The 13,065-nt window shown below is 40.0% G+C and overlaps 1 protein-coding gene across 1 annotated transcript in view; it reads left to right on the forward strand.

The window, feature by feature from the left end:
* cntnap2a (contactin associated protein 2a) overlaps positions 1–13,065 on the forward strand; it is a 351,965-nt gene that overhangs the window by 315,355 nt on the left and 23,545 nt on the right. The window contains exons 20-22 of the mRNA XM_056364796.1: positions 4,162–4,398; positions 9,167–9,400; positions 10,137–10,270. Coding sequence (XP_056220771.1) covers positions 4,162–4,398; positions 9,167–9,400; positions 10,137–10,270 — 605 coding nt within the window. The remainder of the gene's footprint in view (positions 1–4,161; positions 4,399–9,166; positions 9,401–10,136; positions 10,271–13,065) is intronic.

The raw sequence follows: 13,065 nt of genomic DNA on the forward strand, positions 1-13,065 counted from the left end.
CAGTGTCGGACAGCCTGTCAGGAGCAGTGGGTGGCCAGGATCGTTGTGCTGCTGTGAACTGTCAACTTGACCAGCAACAATATAACAAGCAGGAATGAGTTGATGCAACTCAGGTGTGACTCTCACGCCTGGGTCACACCGCTTATACCTCACCTGCGTGTGACAGCTACCTCGCTGAACTGTCGCGGCTGGCGCCCAAGTGTGTGTCCACGCTGCCAGTTTTGCTGCTGCAGAGCTGCTCCCAACAGCCATATCTTTACACACTGAGTTTGCTTTTGATAATGGCCATCAATAATAGAATGTTTGATTTAATTTCATTATATGAAAAGTGAAGAGTGTTAAGGCTCATTCGAGGTTGGGCACCACACAGGAAAACTACTGCCCACCACCTGATGTTCTGTCAACCTGTTCACATAAAGACTACTCTGCTGTAACTATATAGTACACATGTGGCCTCCACTTTCTCCATTAATGACATGCAACTGCTAAAACAGTTAAAATTATATATATATATATTTATATTTAAACATATTTTCTTCATATTTGTTGGTCAGTCACAATTTTTTTATTTTTTTTATTATGTATATTTATTATGGATAACTTTCCACCCAGATTAAGGTAGTCGCCAAATTCATAGCTAGTCTAGCACCCATCACATCAATAAATGGAGTTATCGTACAAAATTAGCGGTCGGGTGGTCTGCGTGAACAGGGTGGTCTGGGATGGAGTCAAACTCCCAGCCTGAATTATTGTTTCAGTGTGCTCCTGCATTATTTTGCTCACCTGGGTCTCATATCTGTCTCTGTATCATCTCCTTCTCACTTTCTCAATCAATATGCTCCTCATCAAGCATTTGATTGCTTTAGTGTTTACTGCATGGTGGCTCATTTGCTCTAATGGCCTCGAGAGTAAATGTTATACCATCAGCCTGCTGTCATTTACTTCACACTGTTAACTTTTAGCTCTCCAATTCACTTCATACATGCACATAACTATAAATCTTGCAACATTTTATTCATTTAATGTAACCATCTGTTGTTTTGATTTCCCTCTTGATTAAGGCCCACTGTCACACTTTTTTATGATTTTGCATGTTTTTGCTCAGTTCTCTCACGGTCGGATTGTTTTGTCTTTCTTTTCTACTTTGGTCTTTCTTTTCCTTGCCTCTGTCATCACGGATCGACATCTTGCTTGTTGCCGCTCACTGCATGTGTGTGACCCCTGTCACAGGGAAACCAGCCTCGCTCACCTGCCAAGACAGTAGGTAACATTTAATGAGTGCATGGACATGTCTCAGTGGCATTGACTCAGAAACATCAAATTCAATTTACAGTGCACACCAAAACACATGTAAGAAGCCAAGAGCTCATCTACGGTTCAAACTGTGTGTTTCGTTGCATCTAATTCAGTTCCAGCTCCTGGTAATTAAAAGTTTAGCCAGAATTAATCTTCTAAAATGTAATTGCTCGTGCTATCAAGCTGCTACTTTTGGTGATTCATATTACACATTAACAGATAGGTATGAGGAATAATGAAATGACATTTAGACAAGATGAAACAAAATACTAAATATTAATGCCATTCTAAAGTGTAGACCCAATAAACATGTCGTGGGTAAACACTGCATTCAGGATTTCTTCAGTGTTGAACTGTAAACAGAAAATAACAGGACGTACCACCATTCTATTACACAATGGTAATGGAAGAACAGGAAGAACAGCAGTGCAGCAGATGTGCAGCCTGTTGGTATAAATGGGGGATTTATCTGCACGATTGGATCAGGCTTTCAAATGAGCAGTCCCGGTACACACTGTACTTGCCTACCTTATGTCTATTCCCTCAGCTGTATGCAGTACATAAATGCATATGGCAAGTTTATTCATTAGTTCATCATTACTCAGTGAAGTAGAATCCTCACAAACACATCCACACAAAGTGAAGGTCAAAAGATCAAATTTTATGACTGCTCTTTTAATTAGGAATTTGGCTGTTGCAAATTTTGTGTGTGTGTGTGTGCTTGTGTGCACTGTATATATCCTACTGAATATAAAATGTTTCCTCATTAGCACATCATTATAGAGTAACGACTGTGAAGATTCTCAGCAATCTAGGTCCTCTCATCCGAAAGCCTTCTTGAGTTCTACTGAACTTCAGTTCTACTGAAGAAGCAGAATTGAAGAAAGCTTTCAAATGAGAGGTGAAACGTCTCCAATAACCTCAAGCAAGCACAGTTCCCTTCATATAGCACTTAGAAATTATAGAGTAACATACCCTTGAGCCACACACATCACACCTCAAAATAACTAGGTGCAAATATGTGTGCGTTTGTGTGTATTTCACTGCTGTTACTGCAAATGTGTCTGAATCTCAGTCATGTACAGATGTGCTTGTCTGTCTTGTGTATGTGTGTGTATTCTGGAGACTGACCAACACTTGATTTTTAAGGCTAATACTAATATTGATATTAAGATAAGTAAAAATCTGATGGCATATCACCCAATAAACACAATAAACATTTTTTGATAAATTTGGTTGCAACAAAGGGTATTTTACCAATTGAATATTCAGTAAGTTTAACAAAAGGTACAGTGTAGTAAACTGCTCTGAAACCTGAAATATTCGAAGTAATGGCAATTAGATAAACACAAAATAAAATATATTTACTGGAATTATGATTACAACAACAAAACAACACCAACAAAAGATTGCAGTTTACTGCGCAACATTCTTAATTTGCATCTGCCATCATATTCACCAAAATTAATATATCTGTGTTAAGCCTATATTGACTTCAGTCAGTATCAGTCAGGCTCTGTTACACACCATTTGTGAGTTTTACAGAAGCTCTGTGTGTGTGTGTGTGTGTGTGTGTGTGTGTGTGTGTGTGTGTGTGTGTGTGTGTGTGTGTGTGTTGTGTGTGTGTGTGGGTATGTGTACTTGTGTACGTGTCTACCCTGGTCTCCACAGGCCTCAGAGCCTGCTGTCCGTTCAATCAGGCTGATTTAGACCTGGGTAAACAGGTGGCAGAAACCTCCAGCCAATCAGTGGTACAACATAGATTAATTAACAGGTCTACTAAAAGTCAAATCCTTTGTGGGACTGGAAACTGGAGAAAGTGTGTGAAAGACCTGCTGAATCCTGATCTGTGAATAATGTAGTGGCTGGAGAGAATGTACATTTATTAATGATTTTATTGTGTGTGTGTGTGGTGTGTGTGTGTGTGTGTGCGTGCGTGCGTGTGCGCGTGTGCATGTTCTACCTGTGTGGCTAAGCTGGCAGATGTGTGTGTGTGTGTGCCGAGGGAGGAAACTGTGTGAGTGAGTATATGCTCAGATCTCCTTAACATGTCTTCTTGAATGGATACTTTTCTGTAATCCAAAAGATGCAATTGAGAGGTTTTAATAACTGAAATGCCCCTCGGCTCTTGTTAATGATAGTGTGTATGAGTGTGCACACATACTAGTGTGTGTATCCAGACAGTGTAGCCATCCTCTGTGGGTGTGCTTGTGTACGTTCGAATCTATACCTGTGGGTGTATGTTTATGAGTGTGTTTATTGCCATAGTCATTTAAGTGCACATTAATCTATTTAACACCCCTACTCTGTCCAAGTTAATGGGTAGTTAGACTGTAATGGTGCAAGGCCAAAATGACGATGGAAGCACTTTAGAGGAATGGCTATCGACACCCTAAGGCTAAGCATTAATGCTCATATTGACTCATTCAAATCAGGTACGCCGTGTGTGGTCTGTTTTAAATGCGTGTGTAGTATGTAGCTTACATGCATTCATGCATCCATTTGCCTGTGTTTGCTTGTGAGATGTTCATTAAGACACAGTGTTCATTAGGCTGTTCTAATTAGTGAAGAAATCAAACGAGTTGAAGGTTGTTTCAAGAACGGCGTCACAGCCGGAACGATTAACGTGACATCAGTGGCTTCCTCCAGGCGTTAGGATATTAACGTTTCCAAAAGAGATTAAAACAGAGCCTCTTGCATTCAAAATGACTTCTGTGACTCTGACTTCCATTTGTCCTCCCCTCCTTCTCTTTATTTGTTTTCTTTCTTTTTTCACTTATTTCCCCAATGCTGCATATCCTTGCTACACTGACGCCACCTCCCTCCATATCTGTGTTTTCCCTCCTTCCCTCCCCTGCTACTCAGGTGCGGCAGGGGGACAGAGGGGGTTCCTGGGCTGTATCAGAGCCTTACGGATGAACGGCATCACCCTAGACCTTGAAGAGAGGGCCATGGTCACGCCTGGGGTCAAGCCCGGTTGCCAAGGCCACTGCACCAGTTTTGGGATGTATTGCCGCAATGGAGGGAAGTGTGTGGAGAGGTATAACGGCTACTTGTGTGACTGCACCTCTACTGCCTATGACGGCCCATTCTGCACCAGAGGTAAGAGGCATTTTAGGTAAGATTATGTCAGTCTCTAATTGAATAGGTAGATCATTGGACTGTAAATGCCATTGAGAGTGTGTTGTACTGCTCTTCATCTTCAAAACTTCAATTGCAAGACAATGTGATCTCTCCTGTTGTGGGCTTTCAGGGTTTCCTTTATGTCAGATTGTGTTTCCCTGTTGCCAGCTCTGCAGGGTTTTTTTTACAGTTCACTAAGCTATCTAACAGTAGCAGACAGGTGAAAATATGAATATATATATTTTTTCTTTTTATTCCCTTCTTCAAAGCTAACAAACTATCTCTGCTCAGAATTTTAAGATGACACACGGAGCCATAATCTCTCAGCTAACACCTTTCAAACAACTTTAACCGGCATCTTTGTGAAAAAGTGTTATCTTTTGTTCACAATGCTAGAGTCAAATATCACCGGGGTTACTGCTGCAGTAGTCATATTTCAATGAGCTTCATTGTCTGTCAACCCACTGTGATTTTTGCTGTGCTCTGTGACTGTCCTCACTTCCTATTCAGTTTGGAGCTGTCGTGTTGAAAGTGTTTGGGCTTATGATAAAAGGCATCGATTGAGAGTGATATTATGCTTACCCACCAATTCTCCCTGACTTTAGAGTGCACTCACTGAATGCTAATACTGTGCAGATGCAGCGCTGAGAGATCAAACCAAAAAAATAAAATGCAAGTCACTTCACTAAGCGAAAAGGTAGCTGTAGATTTTTGAAGTTCAGAGATGATAAAATGTCACACTGTAACTCTGCGTCTGCACTGTTGTATATTCCTAAAACATCATATTTGTTTCATAGGGACTCATTAGATACACTATTAAAGTTCTACTTCCCGAAACAAGTTTTCATAAAATGCTCAGGGGAGGAGAGCAGCAGTGCTGTCAGAGGCTTTCTGCTAGCTCCCAGTCAGAGTTGATCCCCGACACGTGAATTAATTTGTTTCCTAAAGCCGAATAGTGTTTTTTCCCTGTGCACTTGGCAGGGGGGTGACAAGATGACAGAAAAGCAGAGTGTGTGTGTGTGTCAGTGTGAGTGTGGTTTGGAAGAGGGTGACAGTGTGTGGTGATATGCTAGTGTAAGACATGAAAAGACCTCCTCTGAATTCTGTCATAACCAATCAGGCATTTCAGGATTTAGAGAATAGAGATTACTGTCTGTGTGAGGGTGTGTGTGTGTGTGTGTGTGTGTGTGTTTCTGTGTGTTTATGTGTCCGTCTGTGTGTATGTCAGAAAAAAAAAGAGAGGCAAACAAAGGGAGAGAGCACACCCTTGTGTCTGTTTGTTTTTGTGCATGGCCTGTGACGCCTCCTCTTCCTCCTCTGTCTCTTCTTTTCTTCCCTTTCACTCTCTGCTTCCGGTTCTCATCTACTTTGTTCGCCTTTCTCTCCTCCTGTTTCCCTCACTATTCACACACGTCCTGTCTTTTTTCTTCTCATATCCTTTCTATCTCTTCTCCCTTTTATAAGTTTCATCCCTTCATCTTCTTGCTTCTCTTTGTTCTACTCTGCTGCCTTTCTAAAATCTTGTTTTTGCCATATCCATGTTCACTTGTTTCTTCACCTTTATCTACTGCTCCCCTCTATTTCCCCTTCTCTATCTATAAATCTACTCTTCTTTCTATTCTCTTTTTTTTCCAGTCTCCTTTTTGCTTCTCTTACTCTCTCCTCTTTTTCTTTTCTCATGTATTTTCTCTACTTGTGGTTTCTCCTTCCTCTTGTTCTCCCCCTCTTCTCCTCCTCCCCCTCTGCCCCCCTGCTCTGCCTCTCCTCTTTGTCCCCTTCCTCTCGTTTTACTCTCCCCCCTCTCAATTTCCATTTCTTCCTTGCCACTTCTGTTTTCAGCTTTCTTTCTCTCCTGCTCCGAATCCCTACCCTTCTCTCCCTGTAATCTCTCCCTATCCACCCAGTGAGTGAAAAATGCATGAAGCCAGCCATAATTGCATAGTGCATTTCCATTGTATCCATATTTACACACTGCTCAGGGGACCCTGCTGTATTATTATTATACACTCTCATTCTTCTGCTTTCCTGCCTTTGAGGGTCACATGGAGCCAGTGTGCACATGTACATACATACGTGGACACGCGCACACAAACTCACAAAAACAAATTCCCTTTCTAAAACTTTTTCACACACTGACAAAAAAAAACACACACAAACATAAAGAGCCTCTGACCTGGGGCAGAGTTTTCTAATTCCTTCTTATGCTTCCAGACAATTGTTTGTGTTGCTGCTGAGGCTCTGGGCAGCTAGACTGAGTCTCGCTTCGATTTTTCTCAGCAGGACAGAGAAGGTGAACACAGATTTCTTGTAGGCCCCACATTATCTACAATTTGTATGAATTAAGATACAATTTTAAGTGTCTAACATTTTTAGTCAACAAGCTGGCAAGATGGAGGTCCGTTGCAAGTTCAAGTTCAGACTTAATCTTGTTATAATGTAGGTGTTTACAGGAGATTCAGGCGATTAAAATTAAAACAGGTTGCATCAAAAACAGGTTTTTACAAAGGATTGACAGTTAAGTACATACATACATTTAATATGGTTTAATACATCATTTGTTAGCTAGCTGAATCAAACTAACCAAGTTAACATTAGCTTGCTAATATGACACGAGACACAAGAGTAGAATAGCTATGTTAATAGAGAATGTCTGTCCTAACACTTTAATTATGATTAAAGATTAAAGTTTTTAAATGCATTTCACAAAAATAACACAACCAATTAAAGTTAGCTAGATTGACACAATCAGATATTTCCTGCTCATTCTAAATTACATGAATGATGCTAACACTAAATAAAACAAATTATTACCGACATTTGAAAAGGATTATCAGTCAAGTTTAATGGGTTGTTGCCTCTGAAACTCATTTTTGGAAGTTACAGTCTGCTGCATCTTGTGATGGTACAGTGATTTCCTCCTTATGTAGTTGATTGCTCTTGACTTTCACTACAGATGTTTCTTAGCAACTCATTTAGACATTAATAAAATCTTAACTAGCTAAGACACTTCTTAAGTTTTAATGGGGCAACCTGATTTAGTTAGTCATTAGTTTGAAACTTGCGAATAGTTAGGAAGAACTTCACAAACCTAGTGATAGTTTCACAGATAGCTGGTGCTGTATCCTCTCTGCATCGGAACATTATAGGTAGAGGAGGTTAATTTAGGTTAATTTTAGTCCATTTTGGTTCATTCAATTTTGTCTTTGTTTAGCACCTTGTAAACTATCCTGACCCCCACATGCATTCATTCATTTTCTGTAGCACAAGTTTCTTGTGTTTACCTTAAAAAAGATTGATTTTATTCCAGCTTGTTTTTTGTGGTGTTTTAATTGAAATAGCATGCATGTCTGAAAATCACTGCAAATATAAATAATTCACAGTTTTAAAAAAATTCTTCCAAAAGGTTTACATATATAAATGAGACTGTGTTTAAGCTCCAGACCAGCATTTTCAACTGGTTTGTCTATGCATGATATACAAAGCTACTATTAATAAAATATGCTCAGTTGAAAAAAGCAATAAAGTCAACAGCTGAGGTAAAAAGGCTAACTAAATTTTGTGTGATGTCACTTGTCCATGATAAGCTGTATTGAAGCTTGTCACATTGTTTGTTTATTCACAGACTATTTTGTAACTGATTTAAGGAATTCAATCAAGCATGTTTTTGCTCGGACGGAGATACTGCGCTTTGTCGAATTTAAGCCTGATTCCGTTAATACTCAGCAGCAGGAATCTCGACAGACACTGAACATTCAGCTATTTGAAAACTTCACAAGCTCTCAGGATGGTTAACACAGAACAATTGGTAAAATGGGTCTCCCCAGACTCCCAAAGCTTGAAACTACATCAGTGCACAGCAAAATGGAGGATAAAATTGTGGTATAGTTGAATGGAGGCGAGGATTTGCCTATACACCAATACCAGTCAGGGAACTTGCCCATTTTCTAGTAATAAGCCTTCTATTAAATTTAAGTAATGTAGCTTGAAGTATTTATTGTACTGTGTCCGGTGGGAGACGATGGGTGAAGTGAAGCCTTAAAATAAGATGCATAAATGTGTTCACTTAGTATTCCTGTCTCGAAAGGGGTGTAGTTATATATTTTCACTGCTGCCACAGAGGGAAGGCAGACATGTCAAGGCATATTCCATAGCATTTACACACACACACACAACCCTAGGCTCTCTGCTTTCCCTGTAACTATTCTCTTTAATTTCACGCATATTGTGCCTTTTATCTCCTTTGTAACTGACACGCGAACATTGTGCATGCATGCACATACACACAAATAAACAAAAACAAGGAGCATAGCAGAAGTATAGAAAAATAAGGTCCCTTCTTCTCAACACTTGATTACGAGAATCAATAAGCCTTCTGGAAAGGCTGGAATATGCCATTAGGTCTGTTAATGTACTGGTAAACAATGTATTGTTCGGTTTCAGATGCTGGAGCACAGCAATTTAACACCCAGTTTACTACACCTCCTGAACACAGCCATATTTATGTGTGTGCTTACTTCTCTCTGGCCATATAATATGTCTAGCCTGTTGTGTCTTGGCATGTGTGAGTTTTTGAGCACTTCCCTATGACTTCTTTTTGATGGAAGGTGTCTTTATTTCTTTTTCTTTTTTTTCTTTCTGTCTTTCTTACTTTGTTTATTTATTTATTAACTTTTTCTTTCTTTCTTTCTATTATTGTATTTGTGTGTTCACCCACTTGTTTTCTTATTTCCTCTGTTATCTCACCTAGATGTTGGGGGTTTCTTTGAGGCAGGAACGTTGATCAAGTACAACTTCATGTCCGAAGCAGTTGCAGGAGCCAGTAGAGACACAAAGATTTCGATGCACCAGCTGACGCCACAAGAAGTGAATCTAACAAAGGAGGAAGTCGCTTTCAGTTTCAGCACATCCAGTGCTCCAGCTATTCTGATGTATGTCAGCTCCAAGACTCAGGACTATCTGGCTCTAGTGTTAAGGCAGAATGGTAAGATCCACACACACATGCAGTTTGTGGACGATCACAAGTGAGAAGTCTGCTTGGAGTAATGCTTGTTAGTCCTGCAAAGTACATTTTTAAAGGCTGTCCTTGCAGCACAGTTTGGAAAGTTGTATAATCTCCAAAAATCCTCTTCAGTTAGCAGCCTCCCACTGAGCAGCTGACAGGCAGCAAAATGCTTTGATAAAATAGAAGTAATAAAAATTTGACAGTGCCATCTAGCGTTTCAGCAATTGATGTGCACAAATAAAACCAGAAAATACTCACATTGCTCAGGGGTGCTGCGAAAAATTCTTGGCCCACTGCTAACGCAGCGCCCTGAGACAGTAAATATATAATCCCCTGCCAAGCTGTGGGTCCTCTGAATCTTTCAGTGTTTCCCCATCTACTCCTCGCCCCCTCTCTCACCATCACTTCAAACAGAAAACTTTATTTTGGGCTCAAGTGTTTAGTTCAAGAAAGCAGTGGAAGAAAACAATTACGATTATAATAAACAAAATAAATTTAGAAATGTCTTTTGTGTCATCAAGTAGTAATACACTATCTATAGACTTGTCAGCAATCATGTTCTTACAGCCACTGCTCGAGAAATAGAAAATTCATTTTATTTATTCAGGTATTTATTGATGTGGGCTCATGCCTATTTTAGAGGAGTGGAAAAGAAGTTGTTGGCATTTGTGAGGTTTCATACAAGCAGATCAAACCATCCCCTGTGTGTCTTCAGGTTCAATGCAGGTGCGGTATAACCTGGGAGGTCTGAAGGAGCCATTCACTATTGATGTGGACCAGCGTAACCTGGCCAATGGACAGCCTCATAGCATTAACATGTCCCGTGTCAACAGAAGCATCACCATCCAGGTACAGACCACACACACATCAGAGCCCTCTGCAACACACACTTTTACTTTCTGCTATCAAGCCCAAAGACTTTAAGTGTCAATTTCAGTATCCTACTTAAAACCATGGAGTGCAGGGGATTGCCGTGTAGCAACATGCACACAAAGCACTTTCCATACACATACTCATTCACAAGTACACAATCACACAAGCACAGATGGTTTGCAATAAGTCAGAGGGGAGTGCAATGTCCTGTTCTGTCGTCTGCTGTGATGAAACAGCTTGTCCTTTGCCACTGTTAATCCACTTCCAGTAGACAGCCTAAGTATAGCAACAGAGAGAATGCATCGATCTGTGTGTGTTTGTATGAGTGCACGGCGCTGTGTGTGCTGGTATTTAAGTGTGTGCATGCGTGTGAGACAGAGCGAGTAGTGTGCGTGTTTGCGCATGACAATGTGTTTGTTTGTATATAGTTGTGTGTATCTGTGTGTGTTTGTTCCAGTGCTCTTGATTTTTGTGCAGCTAAACAGCTTTGTGCAGATCAATACAGCCAAGCCTCAGTCAGGAGCTGTCAAGGATGGAGAGAGAATTCAGCTAAACTATTATATGCTTTGTTCAGGGCTAAAATGCCCAGATTTCGCTGCAGGCTGCGATTTAAGGAGGACTCTAAGTGGATGGAAGCCACCTATAAAACCTATTTATTGGTTGCGTCCAGGTCGGAATAAATTTGTATTTGCATGGGCAGTTTATGGTTTGCCAACAAAAAGGTTGCTTTTTATAATGACAATCAAACAGAAAAATTGTAAACAGTTTGTTTATGCATTGCCTCCTGTAGAATTTGTAATTTGAAAGCCATGTTTGCAGATCCTGTAGTTTGTATCATTTCTGCACACTTGGACTTCTGTTGTGTCACACATTATAACTTAGATTCAAACAATATACAGTACATCCACATAGTAAAATAGTCAGATATTCACTGGTGGAGAGCTCACCTCACCCAGAGCTCACCCAAGTTGCCAAAAGAATGAATGGTGTTATCTAGAGCCACTGACTCACCTCCTCTAACAGAACTGCTGAACTGTGAGGGGAGCTTCATTTGTATAATTTTGTATAAACTTGTTATTAATATTCCAACTATTTGCTTACATTCTGCACTGTTTATTCTCTAAGGATTGTGATACTTATGCTGACATAACCTGTAATTTCCCTTTTGGCCTCAATGAAATTTCATCTTATCTGCATTATTATCTTATTCATGGTATCCTCATGGATTATGATCCATGAAAGAAACACTTCCAATTATCTGTAGCCCAGGTGTACATCACCTCTATTTTAAGAATCACTGCAGAGAAAAGGGGGCGCCTTCTGACTAGAGTTCATTTGATTAGATGTAATTGAGAAAGTAAAACGTTTCAGCAGCATGTAAATGGAAAAAAGGAATTAAAAGGAACAGTAAAGTAAACAAGAATAAAAAATAACCAATCACTGTATTTCCACATTAGAACAAATTAAGTATGTATATGAAGAATGAAAAGACTTTTTTCCTGCATTAGTCTTAGGACATAAGATAGAGATACATAGAGAGACATTGCGCGACAGTGAATATTTTATTGGTTCTTTGATCAAATGCGACTCTTTCATGTGATAATTACAGGTGCATTACAGCCCCATTACTGTTGTTTTCATTAAGGTGAAATAAAATGTTGGCCAGAATGAATCACACTACACTTGCAAACCAAATAATCATTGCACCTCCTCTCCTTCATACTGTAAGTCTTTAGCCCTCTCTCTCTCTCTCTCAATCTCTCTCTCTCTAAATGTACATGGAGCAATTACCTCATCCATACTGGAATCTCATTACCTACATTCACACACTACAGTGAAAAATTCTGACAGCAAGAAAATTAAACTGAAACATCCAATGGAAATCATTCTCTTTTTCTGAGCAAATCACAACCTGCAGCCGCTGATCACTCCGCTGGGAGCCCTTGAACATAACACATCCCTTTTTACTGGCACAGAAAGTGATTGGAGCAACTGCGAGATTCGTTGCTCATCACTCACACACATACTTGATTGCAGCTTAGTTATGTCTAGATTGGAGATATCGATGTTCAGCCCAGTGTTCAGTGTGTGACTGAACTATTAACTATCAAATGCATATCCCCAGTTTACCACTCCCCATGTGCCCGGGCTGTACTCCAAATAACAATCCTTTGAATCTCTTTGTCACAAAATGATACGCACAGCACTTAAACATTAGAGAGTGTTAAGAGAATTAAGAGGAACACTGATGGACATGATGTGGTAATTTGGATTTAAGAGTAAAAGAAATCAGTAAAGGAACTGTGCGGGAGGATAGAGAGAGAGAAAATAGATGAGGTTTAAGGATAGGGCATGAAAAGAAGAGCCTGAAGGTATGTTAACGAAGATAACTTTGATGAGTAAAACTTTTTCAAGTTGCTTGACTGCCTCGGGGCTCTTTTAAAGGTACAAACATGCACTTAATATCCACCCATAAACAGATGCGGACATGCATACCAACAGACGTGCATGCACAAATGAGATTTTGTCAGGTCAACTCACTACACAGGCTTCACACTGCTACACTACAAAATCAACATTATTCAAATTCATCTGTCCACCGCACTTCTCTTCATACCACCTAACTTCTCACACATCCCTACGGGCTTTTAGTAATATTTTTTTTATTCTGATCAAGCAACCACAACTGTATTCACACTCACACTAATGAGACATGAGGAACAGGAAAAATTCCGCTCTGGACAACAACAGAAGCAAGACTCAGCAGTGAG

Source organism: Seriola aureovittata, chromosome 20 (assembly GCF_021018895.1).
Source record: "Seriola aureovittata isolate HTS-2021-v1 ecotype China chromosome 20, ASM2101889v1, whole genome shotgun sequence".
Lineage (NCBI taxonomy): Eukaryota > Metazoa > Chordata > Actinopteri > Carangiformes > Carangidae > Seriola > Seriola aureovittata.